Consider the following 13,191-nt stretch of genomic DNA (forward strand, 5'->3'; position numbering starts at 1 on the left):
CCAACATAGCCCGGTAGGACTCCTTCTTCAGTCTGACGGCATCCTGTACTTCCGGTGTCCACCACCGGGTTCTAGGATTGCCGCCACGACAGGCACCGGAGACCTTGCGTCCACAGCTTCGAGCCGCCGCGTTGACAATGGAGGCAGAGAACATGGTCCACTCGGACTCGATGTCCCCCGCCTCCCCCGGGATCCGAGAGAAGCTCTCCCGGAGGTGGGAGTTGAAGATGTCCCTGACAGAGCGCTCAGCCAGACGTTCCCAACAGACCCTCACAATCCGTTTGGGTCTGCCCGGTCTGTCCAACCTCCTCCTCCGCCAGCGCATCCAACTCACCACCAGGTGGTGATCAGTTGACAGCTCAGCCCCTCTCTTCACCCGAGTGTCCAGGACATGCGGCCGAAGGTCAGATGAAACGACAACAAAGTCGATCATTGACCTCCGGCCTAGGGTGTCCTGGTGCCACGTGCACTGATGGACACCCTTATGCCTGAACATGGTGTTCGTGATGGACAAACTGTGACTCGCACAGAAGTCCAACAACAAAACACCGCTCGGGTTCAGATCAGGGAGGCCGTTCCTCCCAATCACGCCTCTCCAGGTATCACTGTCATTGCCCACGTGAGCGTTGAAGTCCCCCAGTAGAACAATGGAGTCCCCAGTTGGAGCACCATCAAGTACTCCTCCCAGGGACTCCAAGAAGGCCGGGTACTCCCCACTGCTGTTCGGCCCGTAGGCGCAAACAACAGTGAGGGACCTATCCCCGACCCGAAGGCGCAGGGAAGCGACCCTCTCGTTCACCGGGGTGAACTCCAACACATGGCGGCTGAGCTGGGGGGCTATAACCAAGCCCACACCAGCCCGCCGCCTCTCACCCTGGGCAACTCCAGAGTAGTGGAGGGTCCAGCCCCCTTCAAGGAGCTGGGTTCCAGAGCCCAAGCTATGTGTGGAGGTGAGCCCGACTATCTCTAGCCGGTATCTCTCAACCTCACGCACAAGCTCCGGCTCCTTCCCCCCCAGCGAGGTGACATTCCATGTCCCCACTGTGAGGGTTGATGTCCAGGGATTGGGTCGTCGAGGCACCCCGCCACGACTGCTACCCAGCCCACAATGCACCGGCCTGCCATGGTCCTTCCTGCGGGTGGTGGGCCTACTGGAAGGCGGACCCGCGTCGCCGTTTCGGGCTGAGCCCGGCCGGGTCCCACGGGCAAAGACCCGGCCACCAGGCGCTCGCCTACGAGCCCCAACCCCAGGCCTGGCTCCAGGGCGGGGCCCCGGTGACGCCGATCCGGGCGACGTAACGGTCCTTGATTTGTTGTTCATCATGAAAGGCTTGTGAACCGCTCTTAGTCTGGCCCGTCACCCAGGACCTGTTTGCCATGGGAGTCCCTACCAGGGGCGAAAGTGCCCCCGACAACATAGCTCCTAGGATCACTCGGGCACACAAACCCCTCCACCACAGTAAGGTGGCGGTTCAAGGAGGGGACTCAGAGCAGCGCTAATGCTAAATGCTAAATGCTAAAATTTTTCTAATTTCCCAGGAATGGATTCATCATGATGAATTTGGTCTTGAAGAGGGAACATCCCAAAAATCTAGTTTTAAAGTAGCCCCACTGAAGAAAACGCTAATGTTTTCTACTCTTGTGGAGTCCCACCTGCATTCTCTGAATTGTAATTATTTGTTTTTTTTTTAGCCACACTGTAATCAAAAGTTAACAAAGCACTCCATGCAACACATAATAGCATTTTAAACAGCAATGCTATCTGTGGCTATTTACGTCTGCCCACTATCTGATATTATGTTATTTTTTATAAACAGAATCCCAAATCTTCTTTGTTGCTCTTAAAGCCTGCACTGGAAGTTACATAACACACAACACAACCTCATTAATGATTCAGGGATCTACTGTCCTGCATATTTTAAATGTTTCCCTGCATCAATACACCTGATTCTAATTAATGATCGTCATCAGGTTGAGATCAAGGTCTGCTAATGAATCTGTTAATGAGTCATTAACGGACACGGTGTGCTGAAGCAGGGAAACATCTAAATCTAGGGTTGCCACCTTTCAGAAATAGAAATAAGGGACACCCCGATTTCAGCAGCGCAGGCGCCAAAAAAAGGGAATCCCCAAAACTTCTAAAATGCATAGAAATGTATTTATTTTATATGAAAAAACAAAACGCTTTGATTTAAAGTGCTTTAATAGCATTGAACTTGCATGACTGTACAGACAGCCAAACATACTAGCAACTGAAATAGCCTCCTATGCTATGTATGTCCACATCAGCCCAGATGTAGAATTTAGCTACAGGTGAAGAATATGGTGTAAAAGTTAATTTATTTCAATAAATTCAACTTAAAAGGTGAAACTAATACATGTACATTACATAGTCTCATTACAGGCAAAGCAAGATATGTTAAACCTTTTTATAATTTTGATGATTGAATTGTTTATTGATTTCAAAATATATTCTAATTTTTTTAGATTTTTTTATTTGGGGTTTTCATAAACTGTGAGCCATAATCACCAAAAAGGCTTGAAATATCTCACTTTGCATGTAGTGGGAAATAATATATTTGTTTCACCTTAAGTTGAATTTAGTACGAATGAAGTTTTGCAATATATTCACTTTTCCGACTTTCACCTGTATATTATGACATAATTAAATGAGAGCATAATATGTGTCTGTATTGGTTCAATACGGAACGCAACTTTGAATTCCCAATTACGGAACAATTCCCTATTTCAAGGGACGGGTGGCGACCCTTTCTAAATCCCGCAGGACAGTGGATACTGAGGACCAGGGTTGAAGACCACTGATCTAGATCTCTGAAACTGCTTTTGGATGTATATATTTATTTAATGGTTACTCTTTATTTGATGTTTAATACAAAAATGAATTGCTAAATTTTTTGGTAAAAAAATGACACAATAAAAACCACACTGGTATTGGATCAGTATCAGTGGCCATGATCCAAGCCTTTGAGGAACAGGGCCCAAAACCAGCTCTGGGTCTCCAGATCTGGCTCCAATATGGCGGCAGGGATCACTGTGAAGATTAGCTGGAACCCTCAGGATGGGGCTCGCAGTGCCCTAAAGTAATGTCTTAGTGCCTCAACAATAGTCAGAAGGCTGTTCAGGTTCCAGGTTGATTATATTTTAAAAGTCAATATATTTGACATTACAAGCAGTACTCGAGTTGAGGGGGGATGGCATCCCCCCTGAAATGAAAACGGTCAAAATCATCCCCCCTGTAAAACTGCCATCCCCCCTTTCCATCGCTTATGTCATTTCATCAATGAATGTGGTTTTACTGCTATTTCAATATTTAGAGTCATCACCAGAAAAATAACTTATTTGACAATTTTCACCAGTTTCAAGTCAATTTTCACTTGAAATAAGTAGGAAAAATCTGCCAATGGGACAAGATTTATCTTCTCATTACAAGCAAAACAATCTTGTTCCACTGGCAGATTTTTCTACTTATTTCAAGTGAAAATCTACTTGAAACAGGTGAAAATTGTTGTTTTTTCCAGTGATGAGTCTTGTTTTAAGTGTAATGAGATTTTTTTTTACTAAAATGAGACATTTTAACTAGAAATAAGAGAAATATTCTTGTTAAGATTTTGAGTTTTTGCAGTGATCCATTTTACTTATCCTGAGAAGGACAGAGACATATTGATAAGTTCAGAAAACTGTTTTTATTTTTGTGTTTTGATGTATTTGATGTAAGCCCAGTGGATATTTAAAGCTTACAGAAGGCTGCATTTAACTGCTGCTATGTCATTCCTGCAGTATTTCTGCAGGTGTTTTGGTCACTGCTATTATTTGTAATATATTATATTATTTGTAATCGGCACAAATTATCTGTCCCCATATGATAAAATCCACCATCCCCCCTGATTATTTTTTACAACTCGAGTTCTGATTACAAGTACCAACAGATGTAGGCAGAAACAGGGTAAACTGGGGCTTTTAGGGACTCCTGGGTTCCTGGTTTGGTGGTCCAGCTCATAGTGCTGCCGGTGTTGATGTTACAGGCGGAGAAGATCAAGAAGAAGAGAAGTTCTCTATTCGGAACCTTCCACGTGGCTCACAGCTCCTCACTGGACGACGTCGACCACAAGATCCTCTCTGCAAAGTGAGTTGCTTACCCACTTGAATCATGAGCGTGGTGATGTCACATGGGTGTGTCCAGCTCTTTCGTTCAGTCTTTAGTTAACGTCCCTCCGCCCCTCAGACAGGCCCTGGCCGAGGTGACGGCGGCTCTGCGGGAGAAGCTCCACCGCTGGCATCAGATTGAGTCACTGACGGGCTTCGGTCTGGTCAACAATCCGGGTCTGGGGGCGTTGGCCACTGCCCTCAACCTGGACCCGTCCTTCCTGGGCCTGAGGCCCCCAACGCCGCAGCACCTCCTGTTGTCAGATGACCTGGACGACATGGACGAGGACATCCTGTCGCCGGGGACGCTGCAGTGTGAGTTGGTTCATCTTTAACTCGGACAACATCGTATTCCTGAAAATCAGTCCTCGGTTTAACCACCGATAGCTTCTTATGGAATTCATTTCATTTCATTTTATTCTTTATTTCATTCAAAAAACAAAACAATTTAATACAATAACAAATACAAATGTTCCTAACTTATGAATGAAAAGGGAGCAGAAAGAAGAAGAATCTGATCTGATCTGCCCCTTTCACAATAACATAAATTAATAATAATTAAAAAAAAAAAAAAAAAAAACTAAGTGAATAAAAACTAAAATAAAATTAAAATAACATTAAATAAAATTACCACCGCCTACGGGTATGTCAATCAAACTCAACATTTTTCGTTATATTTCCTTAACATACAGGCTTTAATTCTTCTTTTGAATGTAATGTTTGATTTGGATTCTTTGTTTTCTTTGTTCAGATTGTTCCATAAATTGATTCCTTTCACAGAAACACAACGTTCCATCAATTTTGTCCTGCATCTTGGTTTTATAAAAATCTCTGTTCCTTTTAAGTTATACTTGCTTTTTCTTTTTTCAAATCTTTTCTGAATGTTGATTGGTAAAGTTTTTTATGAGCTTTAAACATAATTTGCAGAATACTATGGTCTACTAGTTCATGAAATTTCAACAAATTTAACTGAAGGAATAAAAGTTCCTTTAATAGCCGTCTGATTGACGCGTCAGGTGACCATCAACAACCAATCAGAGTAGATCTGTAACTACTACTCCCTCTATGGAGGCTCAGAAGGAACAAAACCCATTTTTCAGTCAACCTTTACTTTTGGTCTGAAACGTGATAAAAGAACTAAGCGGCTTCACCTGACCTCACCTGTGCCCCACCCTCTTCTCCTCCCCCTTTTCTGTTTGGTGTTCTGATTGGTCTATTCTTGCTGCCTCTGACCTCATTGGCTCTTTCCAGATGCAGCGTGGCAGATGGATCGCCGAGTGAGTGACCTCTGGCCCATGAGTAGCATGGCGGACACCCAGTCACCATGGAAACAATCAGGTTGGCACCTCCCTCTTCCAGCTTCTCTGATTGGTTGATATGTCATTACAGTGAGAAGGAATAATCAATCAGATCATGTGATTGCCTGCTTGATTTCTTACAAATTCAAATTTGACTTAGGTTTTAAAACTCTGTTTTTTATATTTATTTTTTTAATTTATTTTAATTTATTTATTTATTTATTTATATATGTTTCCACCAGTGGGAGTACAGTTCGATTTTTCTGTGCCGGGCCGTTTGTGCGCTTCTCCACTACCAGGAAGGACCATGTAAAAGTGTTCAGTAACCTTTTAATGGGATGAAAAACAGCCCTGTAGTAGGAGAGGTGCTCAGGTTGGCCAACAGGAACCTCCTGCCGGGGGTCTCTGCTAATCGGTTAGTTAGCTAATCTTGTTAGCATATTATCCCAACATAGAGGTCCAGTGGAGATTTTTCTTTTAATCTCAATCGCTATGACAGCGGTGTATGTTTAAAAAAACTAACTAAATTAAAGCTGCAAGCAGCGATGAAGGGGCCCCCGCGCCCCTTCCTGTTCGGTTTCAGCCAAGGCGCCAAGAGACTTTTCTTTAAGTTGTGACATGATACAGGTGTGTACTGATTTTTGTGCATGTACGTCAAACCGTATCATGGGGCTTGAGGCACAAACTTTTCTAGGGGGCGCTGTTGAGCCGTTAGGCCACGCCCATTCATCCAAACCATAAAATATAAAATTTTTCGCCAGGCCTGGCTTGCATGCAAAATTTGGTGACTTTTGGGGCAGGTTTAGGGGGGCAAAAAGGCCCTCATTTCGCTGGAAGAAAAACGAGAGCGAGAACAATTCCTACAGATACAATAGGGCCTTCGCACTGTCAGTGCTAATAAAAAAAACTTAAGTGGCATTCATTGTTTATGTGTTTCTTCTTTTTCTTTTCTTCGCTGCATTCTTCTTTTTTATCTCGTTTTATGCTGCTGGCCGTTTTCAAGTAGCAAAAAATGCGCATTACTGCCACATGGTGGTCGGCTGTACTATTTATTCAGTCAAGGGTTCTTGTTTAGTGCTGAAACACGCCGGCTGAAGGGTCCGAGGAGACAGTCAGCCCTATTAGAGGTTCCTGTCTGGTGCGTTTACCCTCAACTCCTGCTAGTGGAAATGCCCCTACTCATTTCTAATAGCTCAAAGAATGTAATCATTCTTATTTCAAAGATAAGTCCTATCCCATCTGTGGTCACCCTGTGGGAGTGACCAATTGCTGAAATGGGTTTCCTCTGTAGAGTAAAGTCAATGCTCCCCCGGCTCCAGAGGAGCCAGTTGAGACGGTTCAAACATCTGGTTAGGATGCCTCCTGGTGGCCTCTCTGGAGAGGTGTTTCAGGAATGTCCAAATGGGAGGAGGCCCTGAGTCTTCTGCAAGAGCTGGAGGAGGTGGATGGAGGGAGAGAGGTCTGGGCCTCCATTATGTAAATCATATGTATCATCCATCTATCCATGTGTGTGTGTATTTTTATATATATATATATATATATATATGAATACCTATGGCAAATTTGACATGTATATATTCAACATACCGTATTTTCCGCACTATAAGGCGCACCAGATTTTAAAGCACACCTTCAATGAATGAGGTATTTTAAAACGTTTTCCATATATAAGGCGCACCGCATTATAAGGCGCTACAGTAGAGGCTGGGGTTACGTTCTGCATCCATTAGACCAAGGGTCGGCAACCCGCGGCTCCGGAGCCGCATGCGGCTCTTTCATCCTTATACTGCGGCTCTGAGTGGCTTGGGAAAATAAATTACAAAAAAAACAACTAAGTATTTAATTGAAGTGTATTTTATTTGTGTTAGTTCTTTAATATTTTAGTTCTAAATTGGAAGATAATTGTGATCTTGACATATTAGAATAAATATATTTTATTGTTTTTCGTCGCTCAAAATACGTCTATATGTCTATGGTTGCGAGACCTGTTGTGGCTCAATATTGATCCATATATAAGGCGCACTGGATTATAAGGCGCATGGTCAGCTTTTGAAAAAATGCAAGGCTTTTAGGTGCGCCTTATAGTGCGGAAAATACGGTAGTCAAAATGGTTAAAAAATAATAATAAAAAAAAATGTTACAAAATGTCCCAAGGATCTCTTGTGGGTTAAAAGAAAAAAGTAATTTGCATATTAAGACATAGACAAAAAGATAAGTCTTTCTTAGTCTTCTTTCCTGTTTGTATGTACATTTTCTTCTTTAGATCTTTCAAAATAAAAGCAGCCGCTCCATGTTAACGCCTCATCCTCTTTCTTGTTCTACACCTGCAGCTCAGAGTCTGACACCTCTACGACACAGGACAGGAGATCCCACGCTGATGTCCAGCTCTCAGAGGTTGGTTGAGGGCCGGGGATTATCTCTGGAAGGGCGGGACATGTCCATGGCATTCCGACCTCCAAGTGGACACGCCCGGGAGACTCGCGGCCGCTCCATCGGCCACCTGGACTTCCTCCCTGTGTTACCCTCGCTTCTCTCATCCTCCGTCTCACCCCTCTCTTTGCCCTGCCTCCTCTTCTCCTCACCCCCACATTCTCTCTCTCTGGCCCCTTCCATCAACCCCCCCCCCCTTCTTCCAACACTGAATGCACTGTTAGCTTTTCTGCACTGCTCTTCCGTTCTTCCTGCTTCTCTCCGCAGGCTGCTCAACCTCCCAGCTGCAGGGGGCGCTGTGGCGAGCTGGAGGCCGCACTGCCGCGCAGGAAGCCTCGGGTATCGTCCTTGTCAGGACTGTGCTCTAACAATACTGATGTACTAACAAGAAGGAACACCCACATTCAACCTTGTTTATTTTAAAAGAAAATGTTGTTCAGAACACTTTATAAACATTTATACGATTTTTGTTTTAGCTTTCAACAACGTTTTTAAATAATATTAAAGTTTTTAGTTCTCAATGTAGATTAAACATTTTGCAAAAATTCATAAATTCCACAAGTGACAGTAGTAGACAAAATTGAAACGTTACCATTGAGGAAAAAAAATTAGTGAGTTAATGTTACCAAATGAAGACTATTGGGCGTTAACAATGTGAAAAAAAATATAGTGAGAAGAATTGCGATAAATTTGGCAAATGAATTTATCTACAATCATTTATGAGTTCTTCTAAATACTCAGAAATTGTTACCAAAAGACCTCATGTTCTTAAATGACATTTGCCCCCTGTACCGGGGGCTCCTGGTTATATAATAACTAGTTAAAATAAAACACCAAACTTCATCTTCTGAACATTTGTATAATTACAAAGTTTTGGAATGTTAAAGATGTTAAAGAGCACATTTATGCACCACAAGAGTTAAAAAGTGTTTTAAGTGAAACCAATAGGAGCTCAAAAAATGTAGCAATAACCCAAACAATGAAAAAGAGTAGCGCTAACTGTAACTTTTGTTTGAACGGATCATTTGAATGAATATTTGGTACTTAAAAAAGTTGAGAACGTAGATAAAAAGTAATAAACCATGATAAACAGTAAAAATGGGAAACTTTGGAGTTATCAAAGTTTTTATGTTAATGAGGAACATTTATGTGCGGCAACTGCAAATTTATGAATTTTACCCATAACAATACTAGGGTTTCAAAAATGTTGCATTAATCACTCTTAGGCCACATTTACACATAGTATATTTATACAATATACAAAAACATATATTTCCATCTGTATGTTTTAAAAAATACCATAATTTACATCAGATCGTTTTCAAAATCTCTTAATTTACACGAACACGCATAAACACGCTGTTAAGGTGCTGTGAGCAGCCAGACCTACAGGCGGCAGTGTAACGAGAAGCATAAAGTCATGCTAGCCAATCGGAATCCTGGAAAAAAACATAAACAAATGACATGAGTGACTACAGTGGCCAAACAAATTGTAAACACAGGTCGCACACATGACGCTGGTGACGTTTCTGTCGCATAGTGTGACGTTCTGAAGCCTTAATGTCTGTTTCCCTCTGTTTACAAGCAAACGTGAAGACAGAGTTTTTGCAAATCTCTACTTTGGCTGGAGTTTTTAGAAATGATAGTTTTTGGTGACTTTGAGCTTTGTTTTCGTGTAAACGCATGAAAACACCACCATAGCTACGTGTAAATGGGGCCTTAATGATGACTCGTTTTTAGTAAATAAAGAATTTTCAGGCGGAGTTTCAACAAAAGAACCAAAGTTTACTCGGTTGTGAGAGCGTTGAGGCGTTGAGCCGTTGCATATATCATCATAATATGTTGGTTTTGTTTTCTTAATCAACTTTAATTCTTGTAAACATTACAGGTTTTTAATTTCTACCTGTTCTTTATGGCCTGTGCGTCTCATTCATCTGAGCTCATGCATCTTGAATTCGATTTCTAAAATACATTATTTCATAAGAAATAATCAGATGTAATATATACTGTTTATCACAAACTCTTTTGCGTGAAAGCTCCCAAGGACATTTTGTTTTGAAACTATTTAAAACTTTTACACAGTCACAAAAGGTAACACTTGTGTTCTCGGTCAAAAGTGACGGGAAGATTTTATTTGTGTGCAAAGAAAATGATCCAACCACTACACTTGACAATTTAACAATATTCTAAGATCAATGTCTTAATACATTAAAGAACAAATAACAACAATAATATTACAATTTTCGATCAGTCTATCAGATGTGTTTTTGCATGATAACAGAAAAAAACTTAAAACCAATAAATGAAAACCAAAATCAGGCTTCAGAACCTGGAGTGCGTTAACTCAAACTTCAATGTGTTTTTCCTTGTGCACTTGTTGGGCGATATGCACAGGGTGTTTGCATGTGCCTTGCAAATATTTGCATTGCATTTATTCTGCTTGTTTGCACATTTATTGGTGTACACAGGCTGCACCTCTTCCGTTTATTACGGGCGTGATCTTGCTTCTTGCTTCTTGACCTTGTATCGTTCTCACCAGTCCTGCAAAGTGTTCGGGGGAAAGTGTTGGCATGGTTGAATATGGGCTGACAGCGTGGCTGTCCCCCACTCTTCCAGGAATAGCCTCCTAAAATTTCCCCTGCTTTCATCCCAGATTCACCTCCATCCACACCACAAATGCGTTGTATGCTGACACATGATACTGAAAAACCTGCCGTCTTCCTCTGACACGACAATGTGCCAGTAACCTGCAAACGTGCTAAATGTAGATAAAAGCATGAATACATGCTAATGATACATAATGTTCTGAAAGATTAATCAAGTGTCCATCATAAATGTGTACTCCACCAAAACCAAGTCTTATTTTTTATAGTGCAGTTCAAACAATCTGATGAGAGAGAAGTACATAAAATAGGAATCAACATACCTTATCAAGGTTGTCAATCTGTGTGTGCGTGCGTGTGAGCGAGCGAGCGAGCGATAAGTGAGGACGTACTTGAGCTCAGTGTTTTAATTGTAGTTCACCCATTCATTTCTAATGACTGGCCATTTTTGACCGGAAACACCAAGAGTGTAGTAAAGTTGAATAAAAACCACAAAATTGTATGCAAATTAATACTATTTGGTTTATATGTGTTCAAATCCTTTTTGTGGACAGTCATTGGGTCTTAGGCCAGTCTGATCCAATTACCTACATTTTTCAGAGATAAAACCTTTAAATCGGTCAAATTTGAGTGGAACACAACATGAGGGTTTGCAGTTACAAAGAACAATCCAGACTCACTCACGTTCATTTAGAAGAAACTAAAAACAAATAACTTGATGAACAACGCTCTGCTCCACTCAATTGTTATTCTTCAGTTTGTTGTTTTTTTGGAGCATCAAAAGTCTCAAAGAAACTGTTTTATTTATTGATTTAGTCATTTATACACCTGAAAATCTTATGTGCACAAGGCTAAAAGCTTTTGGGACTTCTGAGCCTCCAGAGTTGTCTGATTCCTTCAAATGTTGCTGTTTCATCCTTTCTTACCATTTCCTCTATTCTTGATGCAGGTCTGTTATCTTTGGTGGTAATCAGGTTAAAAAATACTTTCCTTTTATGTTCTTTGATGTTGGCATGTAATACGGTGAATGGATCTGATCTAGAGTTCTCCTGCTGACCACTAGGGTCGGATCCAGACATGCAGTTCCTCTACCGGCCACTAGGGTCCGGATCCAGATCTGCAGTCCTCTGCCCGACCATTTAGGTCTGGATACAACAGTGAGTTCATCTCCACTGACCTTATTAAAATGTTCAACTTTACAGCAGAATGATGGATTTGTTGGTATTACATCAGATATGACTGTATCAAGACAAATTTTGCATAATTAGGGGTGTGCTTTTTTCGGGGTGGGAGAATGAATCTTTGGTGTTAGCGGCTAGCTGCCGTCCCTTTACAAACTTAGCCCTTACAGAGCTAATTTTCTTACCTTGAATATTCATGGCTTGTGAGGCTGTTAATTCTCCTAAAGCCGAGGACACACCAACCTGACGTCGCCTGCTGTCAGCCGACTGCTGTGTCGCCTCGCGTCGCCTGTGTCGGGCTGGGTCGGGCTCAAAAAGAAGCACTTTGACACACCGCAAAGACGACACCCAACGGCCAACTAGCACGTACATTCTGTGCAGTCTGCGTTTCAATTTGCTGCAATGTTTTCGGAGAAGAGCCGCCGGTCCGGGGCGCAGCAGCAGCTCACGTACAGACGTGATCGCCAGGTCAACCTGCCGTCGTCCCGGGGGAGAAACATGCAGCTCTGTGGAGAATTACCGCTGGCTGAAATAAATCAATTAGGAAGATAAATGTTGGTTTAATAGATGAAATTTAACAGTTGTAGTTACGCCTAGGGTTGCCACCCGTCCCGTAAAATACGGAATTGTCCTTTATTTGAGAAAAAAATGTTGCGTCCCGTATTGAACTAATACGGGACAAGATTTGTACCGTATTTTCATTAACTTTTACACCATATTCTAGTTGAATTATTGAAATAAATGAACCTTTACACCATATTCTAGTTGAATTATTGAAATAAATTAACTTTTACACCATATTCTAGTTGAATTATTGAAATAAGTTAACTTTTACACCATATTCTAGTTGAATTATTGAAATAAATTAACTTTTACACCATATTCTAGTTGAATTATTGAAATAAATTAACGTTTACACCATATTCTAGTTTAATTATTGAAAAAAATTAACTTTTACACCATATTCTAGTTGAATTATTGAAATAAATTAACTTTTACACCATATTCTAGTTGAATTATTGAAATAAATTAACGTTTACACCATATTCTAGTTGAATTATTGAAAAAAATTAACTTTTACACCATATTCTAGTTGAATTATTGAAATAAATTAACTTTTACACCTTATTCTAGTTGAATTATTGAAATAAATTAACTTTTACACCATATTCTTCACCTGTAGGCTATATTATACATCCTGGCTGATGTGTACATACACAGCATAGGAGGATATTTCAGTTGCTTGTATGGTTGTCTGTCTCTACAGTCATGCAAGTTCAATGCTATTAAAGCACTTTAAACTTTAAATCAAAGCATTTAGTTTTTTCATATAAAATAAACACATTTTTATTCAGTTTAGAAGTTTTGGGGCTTTTTTTTGGCTCCTGCGCTGCTGAAATCAGGGCGTCCCTTATTTCTATTTCTGAAAGGTGGCAACCCTAGTTACGCCTGTTAAGAAATTTGCTCCGAAAATTTCGGGATTTCTGCCTGCCTGCTGGCTCGGGAGCTGATTTA

At 41.3% G+C, this 13,191-nt stretch overlaps 1 protein-coding gene across 2 annotated transcripts in view; it reads left to right on the forward strand.

Annotated features, from left to right (window-relative positions):
• Positions 1-13,191, forward strand: part of LOC133459961 (stromal interaction molecule 1-like) — a 45,660-nt gene that overhangs the window by 29,600 nt on the left and 2,869 nt on the right. For both annotated transcript variants that reach the window (XM_061740397.1, XM_061740395.1), the window contains 4 exons: positions 4,044-4,144; positions 4,244-4,479; positions 5,416-5,502; positions 7,793-7,856. In XM_061740397.1, the coding sequence (XP_061596381.1) occupies positions 4,044-4,144; positions 4,244-4,479; positions 5,416-5,502; positions 7,793-7,856 (488 nt within the window). The remainder of the gene's footprint in view (positions 1-4,043; positions 4,145-4,243; positions 4,480-5,415; positions 5,503-7,792; positions 7,857-13,191) is intronic.

Source organism: Cololabis saira, chromosome 14 (genome assembly GCF_033807715.1).
Source record: "Cololabis saira isolate AMF1-May2022 chromosome 14, fColSai1.1, whole genome shotgun sequence".
Classification (NCBI taxonomy): domain Eukaryota; kingdom Metazoa; phylum Chordata; class Actinopteri; order Beloniformes; family Belonidae; genus Cololabis; species Cololabis saira.